General features: G+C 39.1%; 2 protein-coding genes across 10 annotated transcripts in view; one reads left to right on the top strand and one right to left on the bottom strand.

The window, feature by feature from the left end:
* The window catches only part of TASOR (transcription activation suppressor), a 30,927-nt gene extending 29,351 nt beyond the window's left edge, over nt 1-1,576 (top strand). For 2 of the 5 annotated variants that reach the window (XM_030500553.1, XM_030500550.1), the window contains exon 23: nt 485-1,576. In XM_030500553.1, the coding sequence (XP_030356413.1) occupies nt 485-1,020 (536 nt within the window). In that variant the 3' untranslated portion in view covers nt 1,021-1,576. Of the gene's footprint in view, nt 1-207 lie in introns of all 5 variants that reach the window. The other 3 variants (XM_030500555.1, XM_030500554.1, XM_030500551.1) reach the window with 2 other exon arrangements.
* CCDC66 (coiled-coil domain containing 66) lies at nt 1,400-26,655 on the bottom strand. Of its 5 annotated transcripts, XR_003993639.1 has the most exons (20): nt 26,541-26,655; nt 25,226-25,290; nt 22,964-22,986; nt 21,666-22,086; nt 20,695-20,830; nt 20,428-20,531; nt 19,362-19,483; nt 17,396-17,527; nt 14,809-15,062; nt 14,354-14,438; nt 13,481-13,642; nt 11,891-12,038; nt 11,313-11,435; nt 9,566-10,044; nt 8,235-8,272; nt 7,602-7,888; nt 7,020-7,141; nt 3,369-3,455; nt 1,982-2,711; nt 1,400-1,738 (listed from the first exon to the last, which is right to left on the bottom strand). XR_003993639.1 is itself a non-coding variant. In XM_030500556.1 (19 exons), exons 1-18 carry the CDS (start codon nt 26,549-26,551, stop codon nt 3,372-3,374), a joined length of 2,796 nt encoding a protein of 931 aa, XP_030356416.1. In that variant the 5' UTR covers nt 26,552-26,655; the 3' UTR covers nt 1,400-2,711; nt 3,369-3,371. The 5 variants fall into 5 exon arrangements, 4 of the variants coding, with proteins under 4 accessions (XP_030356416.1, XP_030356417.1, XP_030356418.1 ...); XM_030500556.1 differs by having other exon boundaries at nt 1,400-2,711; XM_030500557.1 differs by having other exon boundaries at nt 1,400-2,158.
* Nucleotides 26,656-27,970: the final 1,315 nt, after the last annotated feature.

Genomic DNA, 27,970 nt, shown 5'->3' with positions numbered 1-27,970 from the left:
TCTATTCTAAGTGATGGGGGTAAAGCAGCGGGGCTGGAGCACCACAGGAGATGTTACACTCAGCTCCTAGGCTAGCAAGGTGCTTGAGAGAGTAGACAAAGTGGTGTAACCTCTGTTCTCAGGAGAGGGATGGACTTGAAACTGAGCTGTTGGTAACTGTACTCCTTTAACTGACTGATCAAATACTCACCTGCTGTGTAACTTTAGATGCTGGTTTGACATTAACCCCCTTGGAGCTGGGAGTTGGGATTTCCCAACACTAAACATGAACACAATACGCAGAAGCTTTAGCATCGGAATAACTGGACAGTCACACAGAGGGTTAAGTGTGTGTGTTGAGTAAATGAACAAGAGTGGCAGAAGACCAAGACTTAAGTGATATTGGACTTACAGACCTGAAGCGTAACACTGTGAGTAGTGTATAGCTTTTCTAACAAAAGTGTGTATTTCAATAGAATAGGACTTTCTCTTTCTTCTAATGTAGTTCTTGTAGAAAGCGATGAAAAGGATGAGGAGGACATGTCTCTGGATTCAGGGGATGAGACAGCACAAATAGAAATCTGCAGTGATGCTCATGTGGAAACTGTACAGGCAGAGGCCAAGAGCTCAGATTCCAAAGAAAGCAGCTTGGCAGTTACGGAGTTACCTCCTGCAGCACCAACTGCCCTGTTGGAAAAGACTTCTAAAATTGACTTGGAAGAGATACAGCCAATGACTCCAGTTTCTACAACATGCTCTACTGAAGGAGAAAACCACAATTCAGCTGAACAAGCTCCTTTCAGTAACTTCCAAGTTTACAGCAGACAATTAAACATGTCCCACCAGTTCAGCCACTTCAACGTTCTCACTCATCAGACTTTTCTGGGAACATACCCAATCTCCTCTGCAAATCAAAACCAAGAAGGGGGCAACTATTTTCTCTCTGCGTACAGTCAAAGTGTGGATACAGGAAAGTCGTCATCACCTGGTGGCTGGGATGCAAGTTGTGATTCGTCCAGGTCATACTCAAACCAGAAATAAACTCCCAAGTCTCTTTTTGTAAGTTGCTGTGGACTTTTCTGTTTCTAAAATGGTGGATTAACAATTTCTATTTTATTCTGGAACAAAATGTTTCTTGTTCTTGATCTCAAATGTTTTCTTGTCTTATTTAAAGCCTGCGGGCCTGTACCTGTTGGAAGCATCTGAAGATTGAAATAAATATATATATTTTCTAACATTATTGTACTTGAATTATCTTCTTTGTTGGCACTTTTAAGTTTCTACATTTGTATTTGACCTGTACCTGGGCTTCAGTTTTTGAGGGTCTGTTTAATTGTAAAACTGAATGTTTGCCTAAAATATGTGAAACAGCGAGGTTTGTTTTTTTTTACTGTAAGAGTATCCAATCACATTTCTTTCATAAATATCAAAACTTATGTATTTATTTGACACAAATTTTGTACGAATGTTTTTACATGACTGTAAGTCAGTGTAGTTAGTTTAATGATTAGAGGCTGGATCTTGGCTAAATACCTCAATCAGAGTAACCAATGGTGCAGTTCCATTACAAAATAAAATAAACTCTTAATGCACAAGGGACTTGCTAACACATTGCGTTGTTTGTGGTCTTTATATTCATTTCAAAGCCTGTGAGAAAGACACCTAAACTTTATTTCAGGAATAGCGATTGTCCTCATGTCTCCCTTGGCTGCTCTGTGCTTACTGCAGCACCATCGGAGTGATCTCACCACTGTAATTTCTGTACCGAGAGAAGGACAGATGTGGTTTAATGACTGTGATAGTTCAGTTTGTATTTGAGAAACCTCCATCCTCTCCCCCTTCAGCATAATGATTACTGGGACCTTCCTCAGTTTTTGTGTTCTTTAAACTGGCACTGTGGTGTAAGTACAGAGTTTTTATCAGTTTCTTACTCTTTTTAATTTCATATCTGCTGTGTTACAACATATTTTTCCCAGTGTTTCTCAGTTGTCTTGTTTCATACCTCATCTTCCGAGTCGGCTTCTGGAAAACGGCAGCTGCTGGCTGTAAATGTGGAGTCTCAAGTGGGCCCTTGTTCTCACACTGCTGGCTTTGTGTGTACTCATCCTCTGCTCCTACAGTCACTGCTCTTGCCTTCAAGTTGTGCAGAGTCCCAGGTTGGTTTGGTTGGGTTTTTTTCCTGTTTGTAATTTATTTTAGTGCGTTTATAAGGATGTATGGATTAATACCAGATGACAGTGATAGAAACTACATGACTCTGAACTCATTAGTTAGGACAAATAGTATTGGTTAAAAAAGGGTAGCTTTTAAAAAACAAACCCCATAGACTTGTCCTTAAATATCTTTACTTCTATGAGCAGTTGTTTGTTTGATTTATTTGTTTAAATCAAGAACAAGCCACCCCTAGGCTGGTGTAGCAGTTGTCACCCTCCCACCAGCCATAGCAAATACATAATCCCTTTTCAAAGAAAAACCTCCCCTGTATCACTAGATCTCAGCAGCTCTTGTGAAGCACTGCTGTCCACCTGCAGCGTCCAGCGCAGAGTCCCACCACCTGCATGATGGGGCACAGCCCTGAGAGCCTCTCTTCCCTTCACTGCTGTGAGGTGCCTTCAGGTTCAGGCTGTGGCTACCAACAGCCGCTGCAGGGAGGAGCCTCAGGCTGGAGAGTCTGTGGCATTTGCCACATTAGGTCACAGAACCACTACCATGAACTCAGGCTACGCAGAGATCTGGAAGAGAGGGAGGTTTCCCCCAGGTTATCCTGTGAAGACTAAAAGCCAAACTCATCTGAAGTGAACAGTTCCCACTGGAAGCACTAAATACTGATCCCTGCAGCCCCTGTTTGTAAGAAAACTTCCTTAAACTGAGTTCCACTGCCTTGGGCCCAGCCCACTGCAATGTTAAGTGCTGTTATCCTGGTTTAATTAAGAAGGGGGAAAAGCTTATAGTCAGCACTTCTGTGGGCTTAAATCCTGGCATTACTGGAATTAATACACGCTGTCTAAGCCTAAAACATGCCTGAATAGTTAAGTATGAGCTGTTTCATGCAGTTCAAAATACCAACCCAGTCCTACCCAAGCCATTCAGAATACAGCTTAATATTTTTATTTATTAAAATGCATCCAGCACATTCTGAAAAAAAAACCGTTTTGGTAGTTTATATTAAATGCACACGTATCTTCAGACAGCATTAAGGCCATTCTAAACAGACACACCATCATTAGTTTAATGTATCTTCAATATGAAAAGCAACATGACACTGTAATTATCAAAATTCACATAATTTAAACCTTTTGTAAAGAAGAGAAGATGGTTCACAATTAATTACAGTAGCAGACAAAGTGCTGTGCATTGGCATTTTAAGAATCCAGAACATTCCTAAGTACCTGTCAAAATGGTGAAATAAAGTTCTCTTCCGGAGCCATAGTGGGCATCAGAGCAGTCTCCAACTCCTTCTGCTTCTGCAGGAGGCCCTGAAATAGAGTATTAATGTGAATGTTCTGTCTTCCTCATGCAGCCCAAAGCAGTAAAGTGTCACTGTTTCATATTGTTAAAACAATTTATTTGTGAAAGCTTAATGCTTCTTAAATAGACAAATCAAAGCAGTAAGTACAACACATTCAGTAGAGAGAGAACTCGAGATTTCCCATCTTCTACAAAAGACTTGATGTGTGCCAGAAGTAGGAGCCAGTCCAGTGTCCAGGGGTGGCTTTTCAACTGTATTAAATTCAACTCGCTCACTCCTCTGTGCATTGTCACTACAGCTATAGCGTTCCAGCCTGTTCTGGTACCAGCTTTTAGTCTTAACATAAATTATAGTCTAAGCTAAAGGTTGGCACTGCCATTTGAGCTAGAGCAGTGTCAGACTGTTTAGGATAAACACATTTACTTTCAAAAGGTAAAAGGTTCCTGCTTTGTTAATGGCTCTCCTAAGTACTAAACGCTGGAGAAAACCTGTAATAAAGAACGTTCCTGGAAGTATATCCTTTAAGTAACAAGACAACTACATCACGTATGTATTCACAGTTAAAATGAAGTCTTTTTACTGTAATTACTGGGCTCACATTATCTTAGACCTGTCAGAAGCCATTTGATCCCAAGGCAGTTTGTTTTTTTAAAAAAAGGAAAAGTTACAAAGGTCTTTTTCCTGCAAGTTACAAGACGTGTCTCAAGGCAAAGGGCTATGGGGTGCAAGCCAGCAGCAGGTACTGCAGCAATCCAGACACGGTGTTCCCGGTGGCACAGAGGGGAGAGGTCCTGCAGAGCTGGCTCTAGGTAGCAAAGCAGCCTGTTACACTTCTCTTTGCATCCTTCCAAAATAAGCAGCTGCCTATTTTCAGACACTTGATGAATTGCTTTTTAGCTAATCAATCAACAGTATCTGCTATTTCTGCCAATGGGTCAGTGACTTCTGCAGTCCCTTTGTCAATTATTACTCTTGGTATGGAGTGGTTTTTGCATTTAGCTTGTTACAGCATGTTACAAAATGAAGTCATGCAATAAATTGCCCTAACTCAACCCACAGCTGAGGTGAGAAACAAGTAACACTGAAAAGTGGAACAAAGTCTATCACAGAGTTGTGGGCTACAATCTGCTGACAAGTGGTTTCGTTGCCTTAGTAAAATTGAAATGCTCTGGTATGTACTGACTGTAGCTGGGGGCTTTGTCCTTTTTCCTAATCTTTGACCCTTCTTTTTCACAAACAATTCACTTTACTGGGTGACTAAACTTAGGCTTATTCCACTGACTCTTTCAATTTCAGGGAGGAAAATAACAGTTCCTATTACTGCTTTCCCCTGAAACACAGGAAGAGTCTTGCCTGCTTGTAACAAATGCAGTGAGAGCATCGCCCTCCCTTTGGCAGAAGCAGGCCCTCCACCTGCCCTCTGTTTCCACTGGTGTCTCCACGGGTCAGCCACTGCAGCTAGAGTGTTAATGAACAGCCCAATTACCCACCTGTCACTCCAGCTGGGTGAGTATTTCAGAGGCTAAAGACTGATCAAATACACTGTGAATTCCCCCAGACAAAAGAAGGCTCAGGAATGGCCAACTATGGTGTGAATATTCATATATTCTGAAACTATCAATCCAATATATGTATGTATATATAAATTTAAAAAACACCATTAGGTTATCTTCTGAAATAGAAAAGTAATCTCTGCTCTTTACTTAAAATTTATTTCCTACAGAATAGTGCATGACTCTTCCTTTCTCGGTGAAGTAACTGATGCAAAACAGGTGCCATCTGTAGGAGTGTGCACCCAAGTTCAGCAGCCGATGAGGTTACACATGCATCCTGCAGCTGGTAGGACGTTTAAAAAAGAACTCAATATGTTTTCAGTTAACTCTCTCCCTGAGCCAAGGCCCACTGAAAGATTAATCTTAGCTACTGTTAAGACCTGAATATACACTGTGCATCAAAAATGTCCCTAAGTGCCTGCCTCTTAAGTTTGCCACATGGATATTATCACCTTAAACCTCTTTAATATCCATGGCTCTTGCTCACCTCAGCAAGTGCAAGGATTAAACTGTGCTTTGAAGGTGGCGCCACCTCACTCTTAACCAAAATACCACTGAGAAATGAAGCCTGAATACGAAATACTGAACAGTTGCAGATATTTATCAAAAATGTTAAGGAGCATTGGGGAAAACCAGACCCAGTGGAACCCATTTGGAAGACATTAGAAACTGGCAACCTTTCAGTGTGCCTGGGTTGCAACTTCTCTTAAAACTTGGAAAAAGCCCTGACCCTTTTTGTTTGCACAAGGAACTTATCTACTCCTGCAGCACGATGTATGCGTGACAGAACTTCTGTCTTTCTAAACCACAGCAGGTAATTAATAGCATAAACTACTGGTAGTTTTGTTGCACTTAAGTCTGTCAAATTGTCTTCTCTTCATTTTGATTTTACTAGCGCTGCTGCTAATAAAATACTTTTAGTACCAAGCCTTTTAAAAACCAGGGACGATACTGATACATGTTTATCTTTAGTGTTCTACAAGAACAAAATGCAAACCTGAAAGTGAATGTGTTTTCTTTGTCTTGCAGGCCCCTGTCAGGCCATTGAGACGCATAAAAGGAAACTGTTCAGTGATTAGCCAGATCCACGGCTTGGATCTGCCATGGGCCACATCTTGTTGCCAGCGGGTAGAGTATCGAATTCACTCATGTTTTAATAATGAGATGCCTGAGTGTTTTTCCTGGCATTCTGACTCCAATCAAGAAAATACATAACTTCACAGTTACCATCTTTTGTGCTTTCCTAATCTACTGCAACACAGATTCTTAAAGACAGTTTTATATTTAAAATCCTTCTGGCAATCCTGTACATCTAATCATTACTAGTACCTTACTACAAACAGAACAGTGTATACAAACATAAACAGGCTTTTCTCTCAGGAGCTTGGGTGTGTATATTATTAAACTAGATTTCACTTTTTATTCACTTGCTAAATCTGGCTGATTGACAAATCCTGAATTTTACTTTTACATGTTAACAAATGGCCATCTTGGAAGGATCTTCTGAGTGTTCACACTTCAAATTTGCTAATTACAGTATTTTTCCAGGACTGACCCAGGAGCATCACCTCACTGCTCTGCCATGACTGGCTCACCCATGAAACACAGAACTGAATGTTCATTAACAAGAGTTCTAGTGTTTCGTTAAAACACGATTCTTTTTCCCCTTGAAATTGAAACATTGTTTTTGTAAGCAACCCTAACGATCAAAACCTGAAGACTAAATAAAGCCATTCCTCTTGGCTTCAAGTTTTCTCAGATACTTCTCTGCTTCATAGCTCATCTAAGGACTAAGGAGTCCACGGTCTCTCTGGATGACACTCCAAATGTGGAAGTATTGCATGAAAAGCAAAATTAGGGAGAGGGAACAAAAGTAAAGGACAGGGCCCAAACCTTAAATCATACATGATGAAAAAATGAATTAAAGGCTAATGCTTCTAACTATGTAATAGTTTGCAACATTCATTTTGACTTTACTGTATACTACATACATATTTATCCAGTCACTTTTTGCTTACCTGGCGTAATTCCGACAATCCTTTGAGAATTGCTTGTTGTCTCTTTCTAACTGCATCAGGATTTAGGAGAGGATCTCTAACATGATCAGAGCTAAAAATCTGCCGTGGCGTTTGGCAAGAATCTGAAAGTAAATGTAGATGAAATCAGTTAGCAATACTCTTTATCATTTTTTGTTTAATTCTGAAGCAGTAGATTGTCACAGCTTGTGAAAATCAGGTTTTGGCTGCTCTCAGATTATAAGCACTATTTTTAAGTCAAACAACACTTAGATTCCTGAACCTAAATCAATGTACAAGTACCTCATTAAAGCTAAACAGACAAAAAAGGCAGATTAAAGGGTAAGAAATATTGTTGCTTTTTTGATTTTTTTTTTTTGTAACTTTTTCTGGTTTGTTTTTGTGTTTTAAATACAGAGCATCATCTAGTTGCACAGGCTTCCTGTACAGTGCTGTGACACACACAGGCTACTGCAAAATTCAGTACAAACAAATACCCAACAGAATAAACTGCAGCACTCAGAGCTAGATCACTGTAACACTGCTTCTCTTCTACATGAATCGGTTCACAATACATTTCAGTACCATTGAACTGTCGATACTGTGGGTCATGTGTTGAAGGTCTAGTCACTGGTGCATCTGGATCAAGATAATATACTTCATTTGTTCGAACATACGGAATAAACTGTGAAGAGGGAGGTCTTCCAGCTTCTGTAATGGGAGGAGGGGAGCTCCTCTGCTGGGGATCTGGCTTGGTATTTTTCTCTTTTCTACTACTGTTGTTATGCGCCAAGAAATTAGAAACCTGTGCCTGGTTTTGTTGCACTTGGTGTAATCTGTTCTTAACTCCTGGAGCAGGTGGTGATTCAGACCTGTATGAAACAATACATAGTTTCATGTAGTGTCTATGGCAGCTTTAAGCACTATCAAAAATGCTCTATATATTTTCCAATTTTCAGTTACAAAACCCCCAAACAATACATGAGTAAAGTGATTAATTTTCTCAAATAGGTAGAGACAGAGAATCACCAGAGGACTGGACTTTTGCTCATTTACTCTGCTTTCATACCTGCAGTTTGTCTGGTCTTGCATCTTTTTTAATAGTAGACAATTAGGTGCACCTAAATTATTATTAAAAATGCAGATGAGGAAGGAAAAGCCTGTGTATTTCACTGTTAGTGTAGTTATACATATAAGTGATGCAGGGTATTGACATACCTTTCTTCATTCACATGATTCTTATGTAATTGTTCTTCCTAGGAAGAAACCAAAGTAAACAGTAAAACAAAAAGCTCCATGGCTTCTATATTAAAAGCTTTCACTTTTCAGGACAAGTTTTTTCTGAAATTCCAAAATGACTGTTTGACTGGTTTCAGGAGAAAGGTATTTATCAAAGACTTGTGTTAAAGAGACTCGTAGTGTCTAGGAACTGAATTAAACAAATGACAGGAGGATTGGCACCAATTTTCTGTGTCTATGGCAGCTCTAAGCACTATCAAAAATGCTCTATATATTTTCCAATTACCTTGGAAAGCTGCATTTGTAAGCCTGAAAGGTTCAGCCCGAGATCATGCCAATTAAAGGAAAGGTGGTGGTTCTAGATACGTGAGTGTCTAGAATTGAAATCTATTTAAATGAAATACGTTAATGTATCCCATGATACTTACGGTATCAGACAATGCTTAATTGTAAAAATCTGCTTAAAATTCCTTGCCTTATTTCTTAGGTACAAAATTCTGGAACATTTACCTTTCAATCATGTAAGCACAGAACTTAGATTGACCACTAACCTCAAATAAACCATCCAACTCAGTTTAACAGATCAACAGATCTTTAAAGCCATCTATGGGAACAGTTCTGGACCTTCACATAGTTTTTTTAAATACAGATTCTAAAATACATGTGTGTAGCCACAGTAAACAAATGGTTAAATAGAACTGAAGGGGTCAGATTTTTTCTGTTGGAAGGTGTGAGAAAGTGAGGTGCTTATGCACACATATGTATAGATACATATAGAGAGTGAGCAAGTAAGGGGCAGGGAGAGCGAGAAAAGGCATGAATATATTCTAGAATATTTTCTTTAAATTAAAACTGGGGGGGGGGTCCCCCAGACACAAGCTATACCGACGTGCTTACTGCAAATGGCTAAGAAATGACTCCACTAAGAAGGATGCATATCTAAGACAACAGAGTTACATCCTCAGTAATGCATATTCTTTGCAGAAGTAAAAATTCTCTTAAAGAGGTAACTCTATCTGCAGACTGCTTTCAAACAAGCTCCCCGTTTACATAATGAATCAATGGTAACAAATAAATGAATCAACATTTTGGAAGACTGAAATAACAGTAAAAACAAAGTCACAAAACCTGAATACATTCTTCTGATCATGACGAAGGAACCAACGCTGTAATACCATTCTTCACACAAAGGATAGTGATAGGAAATTCTCAGTGCTTGAGTTACAGAACTGAATTCCCATCCAGGCAAAACCATATGGTACATGAGTCTTAAAAATACCCATCGCTGCTGTAAAAGCCCACATAGTTACCTTTCTGCGTCTGTGTCCCTTAGTGTTTGTATTTATTTCTCCGTGAGGTGAAGGAGACCTGTCTGAATAACAACCCCTTTTTGGGCAGAGATTCCATGGGTTGTTTCTTTCCACCAACTGAAGCAGCTCCATTTGTCGTCTTACTTTGCTTTCTTGCCTTTGTTTTTGTAGCTGTTTAGGGTATCTTTCTGATGCTGGAATGTATCTTTTCCCAGGCTTGTTTATGTTCCAGTCAGGTCTTCTGTTGTGTTTTTCTGAAGGTTTAGTTTGTCTTTCTTTTCTTGCATATTGTTCATACAGATCACTGTAAATGCCACCAGTCTCTCTTCCTGAAATTTTATTTTTATCTATACACTGCATTTCCTTCTGGTATTTTTTGCTGTTCGAGGTTTCTTTATATTCTATAGAAATATCAGGCGATCCACAACATGCAGTTCTGTCCTCAGCTGACTCAGTGAATGCTGAAGTATTGAAGTAATCTACAAAAAAAAAATTTAAAGAAATTAGATTTTAACTCCAAGTCTAAGCTATTCAAATAATTTGTTTGACTTTTGCATGTGTATGAATCTTTCATTATTGATTTTATTCAAAAATTGGTTGTTAACAGCTTTATAATGTTTTTTACTCTTTTTGATGTGGAAGATAGATAGGACCAGTAGAAGCAAACTCAATGAGGGAGGGGAAAAAGTAAATTGGAGAATAAAATCAAGTCAGTGTAAAGCAAAATCTATGTAAAATTAAACTCCATTATTTTAAAATGGAGAATTCTATTTCCATCATTGTACCCAAAGGTAAAGACCAAACACAGCTTCTGGTTAGTTTTTCAGTATGCCAATGGTTAGGTCATATTCAGAGCACTACTGGGAATAACTGACTTTCACAGTCTTTGTCTTCTAATGGAAGTAGTTTGTTCCATTGTTAAATTACTAATAATCCAGCTTTCTTTACATACACAGAAGCATTATTTAATCTGTAAACTCTCCAACTTCACAGTAAAATTTCTACCAGAACTGCCAAAACCCAAAATATTGTTGCTTAAGCAAATAGAACTAAAGCTTCCAGTTCACACATGATAAACTGTGTGATAAACTTGCATTTCTAAATACAAGGCGTAAAGTGACTGTAAGTTAGCACTGCATGTGCTCATTCACACCTCACCTACAACATTAATAAATGCTGACCAAGTTTGAGCTGGGTTTTTAAGGGTGTGGTACACGATAAAGACTGTAAAGTATTCCACCTAGATGGACCTGCAATTGTCAGGGTATTTAGCAAGCATTGTAGAAAGCTTTTCTAAACGTTTGATTGTAAGCCCTCATTTTCTAATGGTTTTGTAACTCAGAATTGCTCATGATGCTTCTGCCAATATTTTCAAGGATTCACGAGGAACCCAGCCCTGCTCCATACCAAACATGTGAACATTCACACTGAAGACTACAAAACCATGTTTAACTGCCTTAATAAATTTAGTCCTACAGGGCTTGTGACCACGACTCTAAGTCAACACTGTATTTCACACTGCATGATTCGACTCTGTAACTGGTAAGTAACAACTTTATAGACCTATAATTTATTTAGAAGACTACAATGATACGCTGTAATACACCAACATGTCTGAGTCTGTCCAAGTATTTCTTCTAGTTTTATTCCATTCTGAATGACAGTGATGTGGCCCAGTTTGACAAATATACTGTTCTACTGTCTTTCTTGAGGTGCATCAGAGTAATTAAATTTAAAGGCTGCATACCTGTCTGCACAGCAGTGTCCTTCCGAGGAGAAGCCTGCTGATCAATGTGACTCTTAATGTCATCAGAAAAATTATTACTTTGATGTGAAATGCCCGTATTACAATTTTCATATTCTGTACCACCTAAAAAGAGGTAAATAGAATTGTTCAATTTAGTCATGTATGTTCCATTTAAACCCTGCTATCAAGTTATCAGACTGTTGTGGTTTAGAACTCAAAGGAAGACGGAGAACTCTGGTTCAGATCCTAATATTGTCCCTTTTTCACTGGAAATCTAATTGACAGCATATAGGACTGAATATTCCCTATGTATTCCTGGTTGTATCTCATATTTCTTCCTTTATGCAATACAGCATTTGATTCTTACTGAAATACAATGTTCTGCATATCAGTTAAAACTGGCATTTGCCTGGAAAGTAAGTAAACTGAAATGAAATTTGGTTCATGAAGAAAAGGCGCAATTTCTGACCCAAACACAGACAGGGAAAAAAAAAACCCAACAAAAGCAAACCCACAAACAGCTTCCACACAAACACCAAAGGAACAAGCAAACTGAATATGAAACGACTTGTACTTGCCAGCACTAAGATTCTTCTGAAGTTTTGAAATGTCATGTCCCTTCTGAGCCAAGTCTTGAATGCGCTGCTCTTGTTTTAATCTCTGTGCTAATTCTTGAGCTTTCTGCATTGTCTGATAGAGCTCATTTGTTTTAAGAGTCACAAGTTCCTTTAAAAAAAAAAGTGGTAAATATGTGATCATTTATTTTGAGAATAAAATTAATAGGATTATTTACTCCCCATATAATCCTCAAGGGTTATGTATCTTCTTATTTTGAGTAAAGCTTTTTTTTAAACAAATAAACAAAACCAAAACTAGTTGAGTAGATGCAATATGTAACACAGAACTTTCATGACTATAAATTCAGAATCTCTGCTGTGCTAATGAAAGATGTTCAATCCTAGCACTAAAAAACGAGCACCTAAATCCTCAAAGTTATTTGGATATTTATCTCCTTTCTAGTAACTTCATCTTTTCCTAAATGCCGTCTGATTTCAGGCACCTCTGACTTTGTAGATCACTGTGCCAAATAAAAGAAGTGTAAGTAAAAATAATTTAAACCCCACCCTCCTCCTACTTGCACAAAAAGGCAGAACATCCCTAAACATGAAGGTGACAGTTTCCAGGCTCAGCAGGTTCTAGGTGCAGAAGACTGGGACAAGGAAAATCTCCTATCCAAAGCCCTATTGCTGTCTCATCCCCACTTCCTATTGCATTTGCAGGCGGAAAGAACACGTTAGCATAATGTGTTTTCAAAGGGCTGTGCTATTACAGAGAAAGACGACTTTCCCAATTTTTTACCAGTTTGTTCTAGAATCGAAAGGCAGATGCTGTATGTTTCCATATAAAAACTCAGAGAAATCAGGGATCTGTATTTCTGCAGGTTTTAGACAAGGGAGTGGTTTTGGAATCACCTTGTCTTACGACATGAAATCTGCTACTGTTCCAAATACAAAACAAACAAGAATAGCTGCTACCGTGCCAAAAGGACGAATAAAGCATCAGACAAGGCTTTTAACCTTCTACTAAGGTGAGAATGTAGACAAATGCAAAATTTGCGCTTAGAACTTTTGGTTTAGCTTTTATAGGAAAGGAGTATGTAAAGCTCTGCAACAGATAAAGGACAAAGCTCTAGAACATGAATATATTCTGGAAAATTACTTTTCCAAAATATATTCCGAAATGTCTTTAATCCAGAGTGAAAGCACATCCAGTGAGAAACTTCATCGTACTGAAGCATCTTAAAAGCACTGAAGTACCAACAACAATAACTGGATCACATACTCTGAGGTTTTTCTATTTATTTAAAATTTGCATTTTAAAATGCATGTTTCTGCATTATTTAAAATGACAATTCCATTTTTGCTAGTTCTTATAATTTCTCTTCCTGAAAAGACCCTTGTCCAAAAAAAAAAAAAAAGAAACTCACCTTAAACCTGTCTGCTGTTAGTAACTGAGGAAACAGATTTCAGCTTCAAATGTCTAAAATTTCTGGTAATTTTCATTTTCAAAATGAGGTGACACAATTTTGACGGTGAAGAACAAGAACCATTTTCCTCAAACCCCTGTATTATCAGACTGTCTGCACTAAAGAAAAAGCAAAGCCCCACCTCCTTTTGTTTTTGTTTCAGCATATCTTCTTCAAACTGTTTCTGCATTTGTTCTTTTTCTCGTGCTAAGCGCTGTTCTTCCTCTTGTTCTTCCCATTTTCTCTGCTCTTCCTCCAGTTGTTTCTTCTTTCGGTTTTCTTCTAGCTGAGCCATTATTGCTTTCTAATAGCATTAGAAAAAAAAAATAGAAGATATAATATTAAGGTATTAAAAGCTATTTATTCAAAAAATCAAGACCATTTATTTCAAACACTTTGTTGCTTTTGATTTCTCACAAGGGAGGTAGATGCCCTCTTCCTTTTTATTTTTTTGTTTTCAAAATGCTTTTATTTTTCTTCTAGAGAAATGATGGTCTGATTTTTACCTTAGGTACTATAAGCTAATATTGTGATCTAGCAGAGTAACAGTTTGACCATAACAGGCTAGTTACATTTATACTAAGACTTCTCTAGACTGAGACACCACCATGCAGATACACGTTCAGCTGGAGTGCCACAGATGTAATGTGAATGACTGTAGATAAAAATTTAAAGATTCATGGAGTGGGTACTGGTAAATATCAGTTCTCCTGATGACAGCAGAGACTGAAGAAAAATGCACACAAACTTACCAGAGCTCTAAAGACTGCACTGCACCTTGTTTGAGGCAAGAATTTGGTTACAGAAATGCCATCATCTCTGTACAAATATTAAAAGAAACCAGCAGAGTCTAACTGAATGTATTACCATGAAACAACTGTAAACACGTAATCTGAAGTGTAAGAGTGCCTCACTGGATTCTGGTATTAAATCTCATGCCTTATTCATGAGACAACACTATCTTTCATCCTTTCTTCTCATTAAAATAGTGTTAGACTTTAAAACAAAAGTTTACCTGATGTTCTAACTGCTTCTGCCGCCGCCTGTCTCTCTCTTCAATCTGTGCAGGGTCCAGGAGAGCTGTCATTGAACGGAGGAAACTATGAACAAAGAAACATGTAAAAGTTTTCAATCATCGGAAAATAAGTGTAAAGACTTTCTTAATTAGAATCAGTTAGTTTTCAAGTAATATTTTCATATTGAAGTTATCCCATTATATTAACTCACAATTATGAAATTCATTTTACTAAGGAACAAAGTACAGTTATTTGCAGTAAATTTCATTACTAAACAATGGAAATACTTGTGTTTTCCAAAAGTGACATATCAGATATCTCTGAAAAAAGCAAAAGCCAGATGAATAAGACCCAAATATCAGATTTAAAGAATTTAATTAATTTTTCTTTTTAAATTTCTGAGGAGGTATCAGAAATGTTCTGGCTGGGAACTATCCTGACAAAGCTCACTCACCTGGCTTTCTGACCGTGTTCCAAGGCACTGCTTTTAGCAGCCTTTTCTGCATTTCCTGCTTTTACAGGCATGAGATTGTCTGAAGCTGCAGGTGAAAAAGGGTGAATAACAGCAGTCAGCTCCTTAGGGTCAGGTGACAGGCAAAGACTTTCAGGCTGCTTTTTGTACATTCCATTTAAGGGGTGTTGTGCATTAGCATTAAGGTGGTTCTTTAAAGAATCAAAATGCATTGCCCATCTGTCATGCTCTTCAGCCTAAATACCAAGCAACAAAGAAAAAGGAAAGTGCTCAATTACACTGTTTTTATAAAGTATGGTAACAAAACAGACAATGCACCTTTTGTAGGACAGGAACATTTGAAAAGCTCTGTTATGGAGCTACAATACAGACAGTAGTTAATTCCCTAAATCAGAAAACAGAAGTGTCTCTGTTGCTCGAAATGCAAGCCAGATGAGAAAATACACTGCTGATTCGTATACTTGGACAGCAAAACCATATTGCTACTGTATTTTCAGGAAACAAAAATATTTTTTTTTTTAATAAAAAAGGTCACATGGATTCAGGCTTTTTGGTACTAGGTTGGTTTTGGGGTTTTTTTCCAATTTATATTACTATTCCACTCCACAGTTTTTCTAATAGTACTAGGAACTGCTTCATTGAGAGATCAGTACCCTGCCCACCCTGCCATGCTCTCCTCCTGTTATGTACATACTCTCTCTCTAGCAAGATGAGCAAGCGGCATCACTTACACTGTCCTACATTTATCCCTCCATTTTAGTTCTGGACAGTAGGAGAATTAATGTGCTTTGGGCAGAGATATTAATCTCCAACTTCCTATTTTTAGCTAGACAGGCCTATTATAAAATACGCTTTCTTTCAAAATCTCTTCCACCCACAGCAGCCACCACTGTACCCTAGCAATGTACCTAAAACTTCTGTAGAGGTGACATAGTGGGTTTAAGTCTCTCTACCACCCAGACTTATTTTTTTGGTTCAGTGTTGGCCACTGGAACATTCTAATATATCACTAGTAAAAGATTTTTATCTAAGGGCCTTTGGTTTTGCTATAGGTACTGTCTTCTCTTGACTAAAAGAAGTTTCCCTGGAGGGACTGGAGAACGGCTGCCTCAAAACTCGCATTCTGCAGGTTAAAAAATAATATAGTCTGATATAATAAACTTCCTGTGCGGCCTTAAACAAAAATTCCCTTGTGTCAGAAAAGTTTCACACCTATTTTAAAAAAAAGCAAGAAAATCATAGTCCATACAATAAGAATCCAGATTATTCTTCCTCCTGTTCCCTGAGTTTTGTTCCCTTTGAATACTCTCTAGTGTTTAAGCAGATCAGAGTGGTTGGAAAATTTACTTTATTCTTATGCACATCTGTGGTGCAGTATGCAGAAGGGTTGAGAGTATAACACAAGACCTAAAAACAAAAGATGTTGAAAAAACGAGATTAAGTGCACGTTAACTTCCTTTCAAAAACAGGCTGGAAAGAAGATTACCATTAGGTTACTCACTGGTGACTGCAACCATCTTCCCACAGCACACCTATGAAATTAAAAACGAAGGCAGCTAATGAAGGAACCTTTCACAGCTGTGTTGCTTTCACAGTTTAAACAAACTCAATTTACAAAGGAAATTTCATCTCTTCCACAATTCAGGAAATGAAGAGACTTGTGTGTAGGTATGTAACCTGCCTTGGCAACAAGGGGGTTTTTTGGAGGGCAGGTAGGAAAGCTCTCTTCTAGTATTACAAACTGTGGAATTAGTGAAGAATTTCTCTAGTAATGTGTAATTGCTGTAAATGCTTCATTTGAGAGTAAAAACTGTAGCCTTTTAATTCGGAAGGCCACAATCTATGAGCATTTGTATCAATCACGTTTTGGTAACCAAGATTCTTGTTCACTAATAATGTATTCACATCATGAGATATTCTATATCTCCTGCATGGTGAAAGATACAATCCTGGGGTTAAAGCTGCGTACAGTAATTTGGAAATCTGGATTCTAGCACTAGTACAATCTCACCACGTTTCTTCACTTCAAGAGACGAAGTCTTTGGCAGAGTGTGTCAGTGTCAGCCTGTGTAAGAATGCAAAATATTCCGCTTACCTTGAAACTACGACTAGTAGAAATAGGAACATATTAAAAGTCTCTTCAGGTATTCTACCTGCAAAGTAATTATATTTGCCACTGTTTGTTTCTAGATCCAGCATAAGAGACCTACATTCAACTGCCTGGAAAAACCAAAGGGTTAAAAAGGTAAGGCTATTTTCTTCAATACTTTTTGGAGAAGCGTTTAAAAAGGTTTCGTAAGAGTGTATGTGTATTAAAATACTATTTCTAGAGACAGGATTTGAACACCACTGTGACACACCGTAGTCGTCTGTAACTTTTCTTCTCTTTTCTCATCTCCTTCTGTAATCTACAAAAAATTTCCTTTTACGAAGTGTGTGGCCACTGTCTCTATACCACCTTCCAAATCCCAGTGCTTTTGCTCAATGGTGGGAACCATTTTGTTTCTTAGAACAAAAATGTGGAGAAGAGCTTCTCTTATTCCAAAAAGTCCCTCTAAACCACAGGTACCTTTGATAAATCAAGTTTTTCTTCTATTTTTCGTAGCTTAGCTTCTTCCTTCTGTTTGTCCAACTCTTCAAGCCACTTCTTCTGTTGCTCATGCTTCAAAGCACTAAAAGGTCGTTCCTGTGGCACAGCTTCCTGAAATAAGATAAGCGATAGTCTAGTCTCTTCCTTGTACAAAAGATGCAGTACCTTACCTAGCCACATAATAAAGACTTAGCAGAAATCTTTGCCCTCAGTTGCTAGGCGTAACTGGGCTGTTCTCTTGCATGAAAAAAAAAGAAAAATGAATGGAAGTTTGTACCTGTAGCAAGTGTCTGACTGCTCCATAAAAATGTTTCAGTTGTTAGAAAGATGTCAAATAAGCCAGTCTTTGAATATTATTCTAACTTGATCTAACTTGATCTCACTCCAAAGAAACCTTACTTCTATATATCATGAATAAAAATCCCTTCCTTCTTCCTGTGGTTCACTGCTCAGTCTGTGTTCCAAGAAGATTCACCACCATGATCTAATTAGTAGTGATCTGTCATGAGTAAATTCTAGATACCATCTTCATTCTTTTCTGCTTATTAGGGGATATCTCTGTTATTTAACAAACTCGATTGGCACTAAAAATTTTCAGTGCTATCTAACAAAAAACACTCTTCAATCAGTGACTACTAGCAATAACTCAAAAACTATTTCTTGAATTAGTATTCAAGTATATAATTAGAATTTCTGCCATTAGTATATTTTAGTCTTCTATTTCTGACAAGTTCACACTTATTTCTTTAATGCATATTTAAAAGCTAATTAACCTTAATCTCACACGTCTAGTACTGTTCCTCACATCAGCCTTGAAAATGCAAAGTCTTCAGAGCATCAATATTTTGATAAACGTTCATTCAGACACAATTCTTTAGACAGAGCAAAGAGGTCTACTGAAATCTTCCGGTTTGTACTGAAGAGTTCACATCTACTGAAGACACATCTGTTGTCAATAAGTAAAAAGACACCTGCATGCAATTTAAAATCTTATACTGAAAACAAATGCTGTGCAACTGACAGCTGGTAAGTCAGAAGAACCATGATCAGAAGACTGCCCAGCTGGAGCAACTGAAATATTCAGTGGAACTTTAGTAGTATGAACAGAATTTTCCTCAGTGGTAAAAACTGAGTCAGCTGGAAACACTGTCTGCAGATAAAGTGACTACTTTAAGACCTACTCAGCTCACTAGCTTTGTTTGTGTTAAATAGCCTTTAACATATAATAAACAAGTAAATTATACTCCTAGAAGTTACTATTCATTAAAACTTCAGCCAAAACTTGTAACTAAGCATTTCATATCCAGTATTTCTTAATTCTGTAGACTGAAACAAATTCTTATGGGGCAGAGCAGTAACTTTTATATGAATGCTGAGTATGCCACAAAAGAAAAACAATTGCTTTTGCTATAAAAACTGACAGCAGGTACAACCCTAATTTCTGTTCAATGGCAATCAATTTCAGTGGAGAAGTCTCATCTGAGTACAATATATTTATCTGACACAGCATTTTCAGAGTGACAGCTGACTTTTTAAAAGGCAAGTTAGAGTAGAAGTCAAATTGCTATACTCATTATTATTTAAGCAACCAAATATATGTGAGAGCTCATGAATAATATAAATACACAACCAGGAATTACCTTTGAAACTGTTCCTCTAAACAAAACGAGAAAGATGTATACCGTTCAGTTAGGAATCAACCTGGAAAGACACGACTGGGTTGTTCATGCTACAAATACCTTAATTTGTGAAGCTACAAGCTGGATTAATGTGAAACAGGGAGTTGTAGGAATTCATGCCATGGAAGAGTTTAAAGTGACCACTGAGACTGGATTCTACTGGATTCATACAGAGAAGAAAATCTTGTATGAATTAAAAGTTGAACTGTTCTGGAACAGTGCTGTGTGGAAACTGTGTGCTCTTTTGTGTTTCCTGATAGTCTTACCTTATCTGGGTCAGCTGGTTCCACTTTCTCTCTATGCATTTTATTATTGCCAGGTTTTGCCCAGAAATTACCCACTTCTTCCAAGCCTTCTTTCAGTTTCTTCTTCAGCGCTACCTGTTCATCTTCAAAAAACCAAACTCTGGTAAGAGTTCCTGATACAGACATTACCAGTTTCTTAAAATAAAAAGAAAACAAAGAAAGAGCCAGCAGTGCATGTCTGTATTTTGATTGTAAAATGGAATGGACAGAGGAGTAAGTCTCCAATCAGCCTCCCCATGACTTTGCAGTTGAGTCTCTGCCCAGAGATACAGAGGTAACTGAGTAATCTCTCTGGGAAGACTACAATACACTGAAGGCTTTATTTCCCAGTGAAAAAGGGAAAACTAACAAATAACCAAGTATGTAAATTGTCTCAATTTTATTGTACTAGTCTTGGACTAGTGTAATATTATTAAGACCAATGGAGCTATACATGAAAGCTACTGACAATGCAGAATCAAACCCTGAAACCAGATGGTCTACACTCAAGTTGAATTCAAAATACAACACTCCTGCATGTGAATCACAAACAGCTTCATTTGTCAGAGAGAATTTACGACTGTGTTCAGTGTTTTTCTGCAGAGATTCCCCTTGGTTGGTGATGAGGCAGGACTGAAAACTGTTTCATGTTCAAACTGCAATTTGATATATTCAGTCATGCTTGTAGATTAGGGTGATGCTTTTCCCACTAAAAACTAAATGAATTTAAGAATAATGGCTATCAACTACTGGCTGAATGTAACAAAATCAGTGGCAAGTAACTCCTAAAATAATAAGCATGACTGAATATATTATTTGTGATAATAACTACTCGGTTAAGAAGCGTTTCTGCAAGAATTTATAGATAATATTTGCATAAAATTATGAAATTCAAGAAACAATCTGTCTTGGAGACTAATAAAACTATGTACTTTCCAATTTGTAGCAACTGCATTGACATAAGTAAATTTAAAAGAGCATAAGAAACGCAAGTTTCTTGGCATCCTGAATGTAATAAATTGACCAGAAATATATTCTGTGTAAGTACCTAATTCCTTCTTCCACTGGTTCTTCCTAAATTCTAACAAGGCTTTCTCCCTTTCTCTTTCACCCAAGGTAGTAAACATGTCAGAAGGTTTCCATGAATCCTTTCTAGAAAAAAGGAGGGGAAAAAAAAAATTTTTACCTCAAAATCTGTTAATTTTAAAGGTAACTTTTAAATTAGTATTTATAAAGATTCTTACTGTGATTAAGAACTACAATACCACTCTATCAAAGACACACGTTTCGTAGTCAGTAATGCATATCTACATACATAACTTTCTGTCCTGGTTGTGGATCTGCTTCTTGTTTCCTGCTTGAATCAGAGTTGGCTTCATCTGGAACAGATGAAACCTCACAAGCTTTTTGGAGCAATGTTACAATGTTTTCCTCTGATGCCTCATTAGTAGCTGTGGTAGAATATTAATATATTAAAACATATATATAAATATGACCATTGACCTTTCTTCAACATTGAGTAAATACTTTAAGAACAGGAGAAACTTACAAATTCTCCACTATTTAACACAACTATTCTAGGCCTGCTTGTAATTTTAAGGCACATTAAGTTACAACTTCACAGGGTATTTTTAGAATGCTAGACTTACAGTAACTTATTCTTGGTTAAAAGCTCGGCCTTTGGAGCTCTACTTAATTGCAGTGTGTCTTATGGCGAAAAGCTGACCACTCCCATTGCTCCACAAATGGGAAGATATGCATTAGTTCTTATGCTTCCAAGTACAAGAACTGGGAAAAAACCCACAACTATTCAACAGGCAAAAAGAAAAATCTTTGGGCCAGAGGACAAAGGCACTACTGCTCTTGAGACATACAGCAAGACCTGAACTCTTCGCAAAACCAGAAGGGTCTATCTTTTTGAGGTACTGGGTTGTTTGGTAGGTATTTTTTGTTTTGGTTTGTGTTGTTTTCCCAAACTCCTAATGGTAACGGTACAGTGCAGTTCTACTATGTTCTTTTTTTCCCTAATGTAAAATGGTCCCTTTTTTGCATGAAATATTGACATAATTGCTTGCTGTTTCGCTCTTCAATAAAATACATAATCAAGCAATCCTTAGTTTTTATTGTTAAAATTATCAAATGCTTGGTTCCTAACAGTAACAGGCAATTTCATGATAGCAAACAGTATTTTGTCTGAGATTAAACATACAAGTAACATCTCTGCAGCCCTAAGCTTTCATATTCTGCTCTGTTTCCATGAAACTAGCTTAAGTATCGGTATCTCACCCATTTCCTCTTGCTTCTCATTATTAGTCTCAGAGATGCTTCCAGTTCCTTCTTTTACAGTCATCAAAATCTGCTGAAGCTGTTCTTGTGTTAAACACACCAAACTTCTTAGGTCTTCAGTTGATACACACGGGTTTTGAGGTTTCTGTTTGCTTTTTTTAAGAACATTACGATTCTCTGAATCAGGATATCTGTTTGTGCTACCTCTTTGGAAAATCAAAGAGTGATCTTTAGATGTGGCTTCATGTGAGCAGTGTGTAGTAACTTGCAGTTTTTCACCTTTTGTCATTGATAAGCTTGATTCACTCCTTGGTTTTGTTAAGTTTTCCTGCTTGATACAAGCATTTTGTGTTGACCTCAGTACATGTGCAGTGTGCCTCATTCTCAATGTCTGTTTAGATGCTCTGGCTTTGTTACCCATCTGTTAAAGCAATAAGATTTGGCCATAAATTAAATAAGGAAATAAAGCTGAAAAAATTGCATGGATAACAAATGCAAACAAGATTGAAGCAACAAGTCAAGTAAGTGTCACTTTTTTTTTCTCTGTTACATCAATAGAAACTAACTCAGTATAAAGTAATGAAATATCTTCATGGGTACAAGGAATACCTTGGAAGAGAATAAAGCACCTAAAATTGAATATTTAAAATTGATAGTATGATAAATATCTTTATGTAGCATAACATTTAAAATAATTAATAGACATTAATTTTCCTTTTCTTTGGTGTTTCTGAAGCCTGGCTCCAAACACGTGTGCTTCCACCATTCAGCCAGTATTATCTCAATGTCGATTCTTCTATCCTGTACTAGTTTTATCCTTTCCAAGGTCCTTGATGTACACTTGTAATTATCTCCTATGTATTGAGATCTTTTTCTGCTTTCTTTCCCTGCCCAACCCACTGCATTCCAGTTTACACAGATTCAACCTATGTGACCAAATTGGAACTTAAATGCGCTTCAGATCCCTGTTTTATTAGAATCCCTTTAAGGTGTCTGGAAGTTCTGATTTACATGATTCCCTGTGCTGCTGTAACTTCTTGGCTAAGTAAGCTAAAACATTCTGCAAAAATAAAAGTAGTCACAGAACTTTTAATTAATCGTTTCTAACAGCTATTAAGAACCTGAGAAATCACAGAATATCTCAAGTTGGAAAGAATCCATTAAGTACATATTTATCTTTCATAAATATCATTGATCACAAGCATTTAGACAGTTCAAATGTGTTCTCAAATTTCTGTGTTAACAAATTAACTAGTTAATTTGTATGCTTTAGCCAAAGAAGTAGTTTTTCCACTTACCTTCACTGCAGGCTTTGATTTATCTTTTGGGAAACAAACATGAAAGAAGTGGTTAAGAACAACTTCCTTCTGAAAAAAAATCTTGATAGATTAGTAAACCAGTTATATTAATCTGATTTTTGTAAGGCGGGGGGGAGGGAGTACTTTCCCTGTAACATTTGCCTCAATTGTATCATTTTACTTTTTTTTTTCAGAATACACACTTCAAAAGTATGTTGGGAAAAAAAGATATATTCCAGTACCTGTTTTTAGTTTTATATAGATCTAATAAATTATTGTGTCAGTCTGACCGTCCCCTGCTATTCACTGTTTCTCAGAGGGCCCTGTAGTAATGGCTTATTTTTAACTGTGATTTTTCAGTTTGCTTTCTGTGTCACATCCTTCCAGGATAGTCCCTGCATCCAACCCCATCTTATTACATGATGTTATCTGTCTCCATCACTGAGAGCCTAAAGAAACAATACTTGCATTATCGCACTATCCATTATTGTTCCCCTTACCTATGCCCTGAAACACTCCTCAGTCTTTTAACCCAAATCCTAGAGGATGCATATATGTATAGTGGTCTCAAAAATAATATTAAGTACTATGTTTGATATACTTATTACTAAAGATTATAATATTGACTCATAGACGGAATGTGGTACTCAAGAAATTATGCACATATGGCTAATGGAAAAGGGTGAGAAAATAGCAGGGATGATATGTTAGTGGAACACATCTGTTGGAAACAAGGCTTTTTCAGCTGCACTATGCAGTTACTGCTCTGGCAGTGGTTGTTGCACATTTTGCAGTGATAGCACCTATAACTTTTTTTTTGCATTCCCTATTAAAGGCACTGGAAAACACTAACTTCTTAAAGTCTGCAAACCCACACTATTAATAGTTTCCAACCTAGATAAACATTTTAAAACTTGGGAGTATGCTGAATTGTCTTGCAGAGACAGCCATTAAATCCTGAACCACCTCGATTACGTTTCAGTAGCAAAAGAGTTCTATGGCTATGTTTGTCACTGGGTTCTCAAGCATTCAGCCCTTATCGGAGTAGGCAAAACTCACTTTTTGCTTCTTTCTGACTATTCAGAAACTAAGTAGTGGGATTCTATGTGCTACGCAAGCCTAACTTCTCCATGGAAAGGAGAAAGAAACATAAACAGGGTCTTTGCCATCACAGTGGGGAGATGTATAATGTGGAACTCCAAAGTGCTGCTTGAGCATTATTTTCTTGGTTTTTTGTTTGTTTGTTGTTGTGGGGGTTTTTTCCCGTTTAACAGAGAAACAATGAGTAGCTCCTTAAGCTACTGCAGAATAACCCTACCTTGAGCCCCTAAGACTAATTCAAAAGTAATGCAATGTGACGCAATTGTTTTATACGATTCAACTCAAGGAAATGCTGTTTCTATCAGTTGTATAAACATGTTAAGCTTGTTTAAGGCTAGTTCAAAGTCAGAGGCAATGCTTTATCTTACAGCCCTATCCAGCCAATGATGCTGAAGACGATTTGTAGCATTGCTTTTTGAGGTGTTGCAAGATTCCCAGTACACTGGTATTCCTGAGTGACTCAGAATACGCCACAATGCCTCATTAGACATCTGTCTGGTAAATACAGAAAATATAATTTAGGGGGCATTAAACAGAATATTTCTGTATCCCGACTGCTATGTAGAACAGTCAGGGAAAGTGGACTTGCGCTTGTATACAAACATACATCTGACAAATCACAAAAATAGAATTTATTAATGCTTTATTAAGAGCATATACTGGAAAAGTCTATCTCAGGTGGTAGTAACGAGAGCTGGCCTAAATAAACTGCTTATTGGAAACGATAAACACCAAATGCCAAATACCCAAAGCTGCTTTGAAGTCAGAAATGTGACTGTAAGGATGTAATTCTGTGTAAATGAAGCAGAGTTATTAGGCCTCTTTTTCCTTGGTAAGTAAGGTGCTATAGTTACAGAAATTATCAAGTTATGCCAGTCAATATGTAACATTACTTAACTTTTTATGAATGGAGAGACAAGCTATAAAGAGTTAAGACTATCTGCCAGCTGTTCACCAGTGGAAAGAGTATACAGAAGGTCATGCTCAACCTACTGTTCAGTATCAAGCTGGTGAGCAGGAGGACTTGTAACTAGCAATGCACATATATTCTTCCTAATCTGAACAATATTTCAATAAAGCTGTGCTTCATGTTGCTTGGATCTTAGATTTAATTTCAAGACGCTTTAAAGATTACTTGAGATAAAATGATTAAAAAAATACCAGAAGCAGCTAAAATTAGCCTAGGCTTTCCATCCAGCACTTCAGTTTCAAGCTTCAGTCCATCACTGCAAAATAAGAGAGAGGGGAATCTGAAACATTAAGTAGTCTGATAATGGTAAGATTTTTACATGAGTAACAAGGATAACTGTACATAATTATAACGCTGTATTTACTGTTCATCCAGATGGTCTTTCATACCCCCCCAAGCTTCCTATGTTTGTGAGAAGGTACTTAATACAAAGAAAGCAATAGCTCTTGAAGAGGGTGTATTTTTATTACTGATACTAGAAAATTTGGATTTGCATGTTGCAAAGTAAATCTTCGTGCTGAAGGTGCCACTCTGTATTTTTATACACAGCAATACGCCTGCCTCAAGAACCTAATAATCCAGCAGTATCAACTGTGTGCTACAAATAAAATCATAGATGCTAAAAATGCTAAACAGGTCTCCCTGAATGCCAGTGCTGATCACAGAGGGGCTGTATTCTGCAAACAGTCTTTAACTGTGCTTCTATGCAAAACAGCCCACATTTTAAAGTGGAACAAATGCTATTGTTAGGGTTTAAGAAAAACAAGCTGGTAGTGCTTTAGGTGTATGAATGTGAAGTACCCAAACGCTTCTCTTTCCTCCATGCATTAATTTGAGAAAATCTAATATGAAGATTAACGTTTAAAACAACGCTTATCTTCAAGCTGTTTCTCATTAAAAATGAAAACAGAACAAAAACTCTAACCCATCTAAAGCTCGTACGCAGCGTTCTAACTCGTAGGGCAGCACAGAGGTGCCTGAAGCTGTAACTCCAGGCGGTCAACTCGCACCTGGCAGCCGAGCCGAGCCCAGCACCGGCTCTCCTCTGCAGATGCTGTGCGGCGGCGGGGCAGAACGCGGGAAGGCGCTTGGTTCTGGCGCGATCACCCGTGAGCCGGCCGCGTCCCCCGTCGCTCGCCGGGGCGCTGCGGGGGTCCCTGGCTGGAGGGGGCGCGCCCGGCGGGGCCCGAGGGCTGTGAGTCCCGCTCACCCCGCCGGGGCACAGAGCTTCGAGCATCTCATACCCCCGAACCACTTCGCAGACCCCTCCCCAACGCCCTCCCACGGGAAGGGGCTGCTACCCCCCGGCTTTGTCAGGGAGATCGCCGCCCTCACCAACGCCTCAGCCGCAGCGCGGGTGGGCCGCGGGGCTCCCGTCAGAGCCGGGCAGGGGAAGGCCGTGAAGGGTCCTGGACCACGAGGGTCCGAGGCCGTCCCTCCCCGGCCGTGGTAGCGGCTCCCGCTGCCAGCCCCGTGAGTCCCCCCCTCCCTGCGGACCCGTCTTACCCCAGGTTCATGGCTCTGCCCAGCTCCGAGCGCGGCTGCGGACGCTGAGGGGCCGCGCGGACCGGCGCGCACGGCCCTCTCTCCCCTGTGTACTGCGGTTGCCAGCCCCGCGCAAGGAGCCGGGAGCCGATAGGTTTCCAGCAGAGCGGCAGCCGCGCCAATGGGCTCCTCGCACACTGCGGGGCCCGCCGCAGCGAGGCCTTGTGGGGGATGGAGTCTCGCAACCGGGGGACTCCGCTCAAGTCCCGCTGCGGTGCGCGGCTGTCCCGGAGGCGCTCCTGGCTGCAGAGGGGACGAACGGGGCCGTGCGGAGGGACGGGAGGAGTGATCGAGCGGTGAGGGATAGAAAGGTGGGCGCGCTGTAGCGGGAGGGGAGTGGCGGAAGCCTGGCTCTGCCCCGTCCGGAGAAGTGGCCGCTTGCCTTTTGTTTTTCCTTTTTTCCTGGTTGGTTTTGGCAAAGTGAACAAGACAGGGAAGAGGGGCGTGTGGCTGAAGGCAGGAAAGAAATGGCAGGCGGGTGGGCGCTCTGCCGAGCCGGTGAGGGGCTTCAGCTGCCCGCCGGGGTCCTGGCGCCGTGCGGGGAACGGCGGCCGCGGGATCCCGTTGGGAGCGGGGAGGTGGATACGGGAAGTAGCTGAGAAGAGCGGCGGGAGCACCGTCCTGGCGGCGAGGCTTTGCTCCGGCCCCGGCGGGAGCCATCTCCTGCGGGGGGTTTCATCCTGAACTTGCCTGGAGCGGGCCGTTCTGTCAGGAGGCACGGTGGGGTTTGCTGTACCTGGGGCTACTGCAGCGTTTCCGAGTGCCGGTCCTATTGGAGCTTGTGATCCAGCCCTTGGCAATCGTCACTGCTTTCCGTGGGTTTCCCAAGCCACGCTCTGGGGGTTGGTGGGTATTCGTGGACCATATCTGATGCTCTTGAGAAGCGTATTGAGAACTGAATGTTAAGCACTGTCCACGTAACCGTGCAAATTAAATGAATCTACATTTTGCCTCATTTTTAGGAAAAACATCTTCGACTTATGTAAGGAGGATTTGGCTGTGTTGAAGAGTCCAGTCAGCTTCAGTGAAGTGCCTCAGAGCCCGTTTAGATCTTCTACTCTGGAAGATAGCATTTAAGCTTACTTTTAAAGCCAGTGCTTACTGAAATCCTTCATTTCAAAGAACGTCAAGATCTTAAGACCTGTCCTGAATAGCGTTGCTTCTAGATGTAGTTAATTTTGTCTGGCCACAAGTCCCATATATTTAGGGGCAGTGCTGGCTGCAGCTGACAGTAGTACAAGTTTTGCCCTTTTGAGACTACAAAGAAAACATGTTTTGCTTGTTTGTCAAAGAAACATATTCATATGTGTAAACTTTCAGTGTACATATTTTAATCTTCTATGGGGGTGGGGGGAGGTGGTCTCTGTTGATATTCATAATCCCTTCTCATT

This window comes from Strigops habroptila, chromosome 11, assembly GCF_004027225.2.
Source record: "Strigops habroptila isolate Jane chromosome 11, bStrHab1.2.pri, whole genome shotgun sequence".
NCBI lineage: Eukaryota > Metazoa > Chordata > Aves > Psittaciformes > Psittacidae > Strigops > Strigops habroptila.
The sequence above is the reverse complement of the archived record's forward strand: the minus strand, read 5'-3'. Positions and strand labels throughout refer to the sequence as shown.

Excerpts from the sequence above, each read along its gene's own strand:
- CCDC66 (XM_030500556.1), bottom strand. Across the intron at positions 10,045-11,312 it reads GGACACTGCTGTGCAGACAG|ATTACTTCAATACTTCAGCA; the intron begins GTATGCAGCCTT and ends TTTTTTTTGTAG. Across the intron at positions 7,142-7,601 it reads ACAGTATCGACAGTTCAATG|ATTCTTGCCAAACGCCACGG; the intron begins GTACTGAAATGT and ends ATTTACTTTCAG.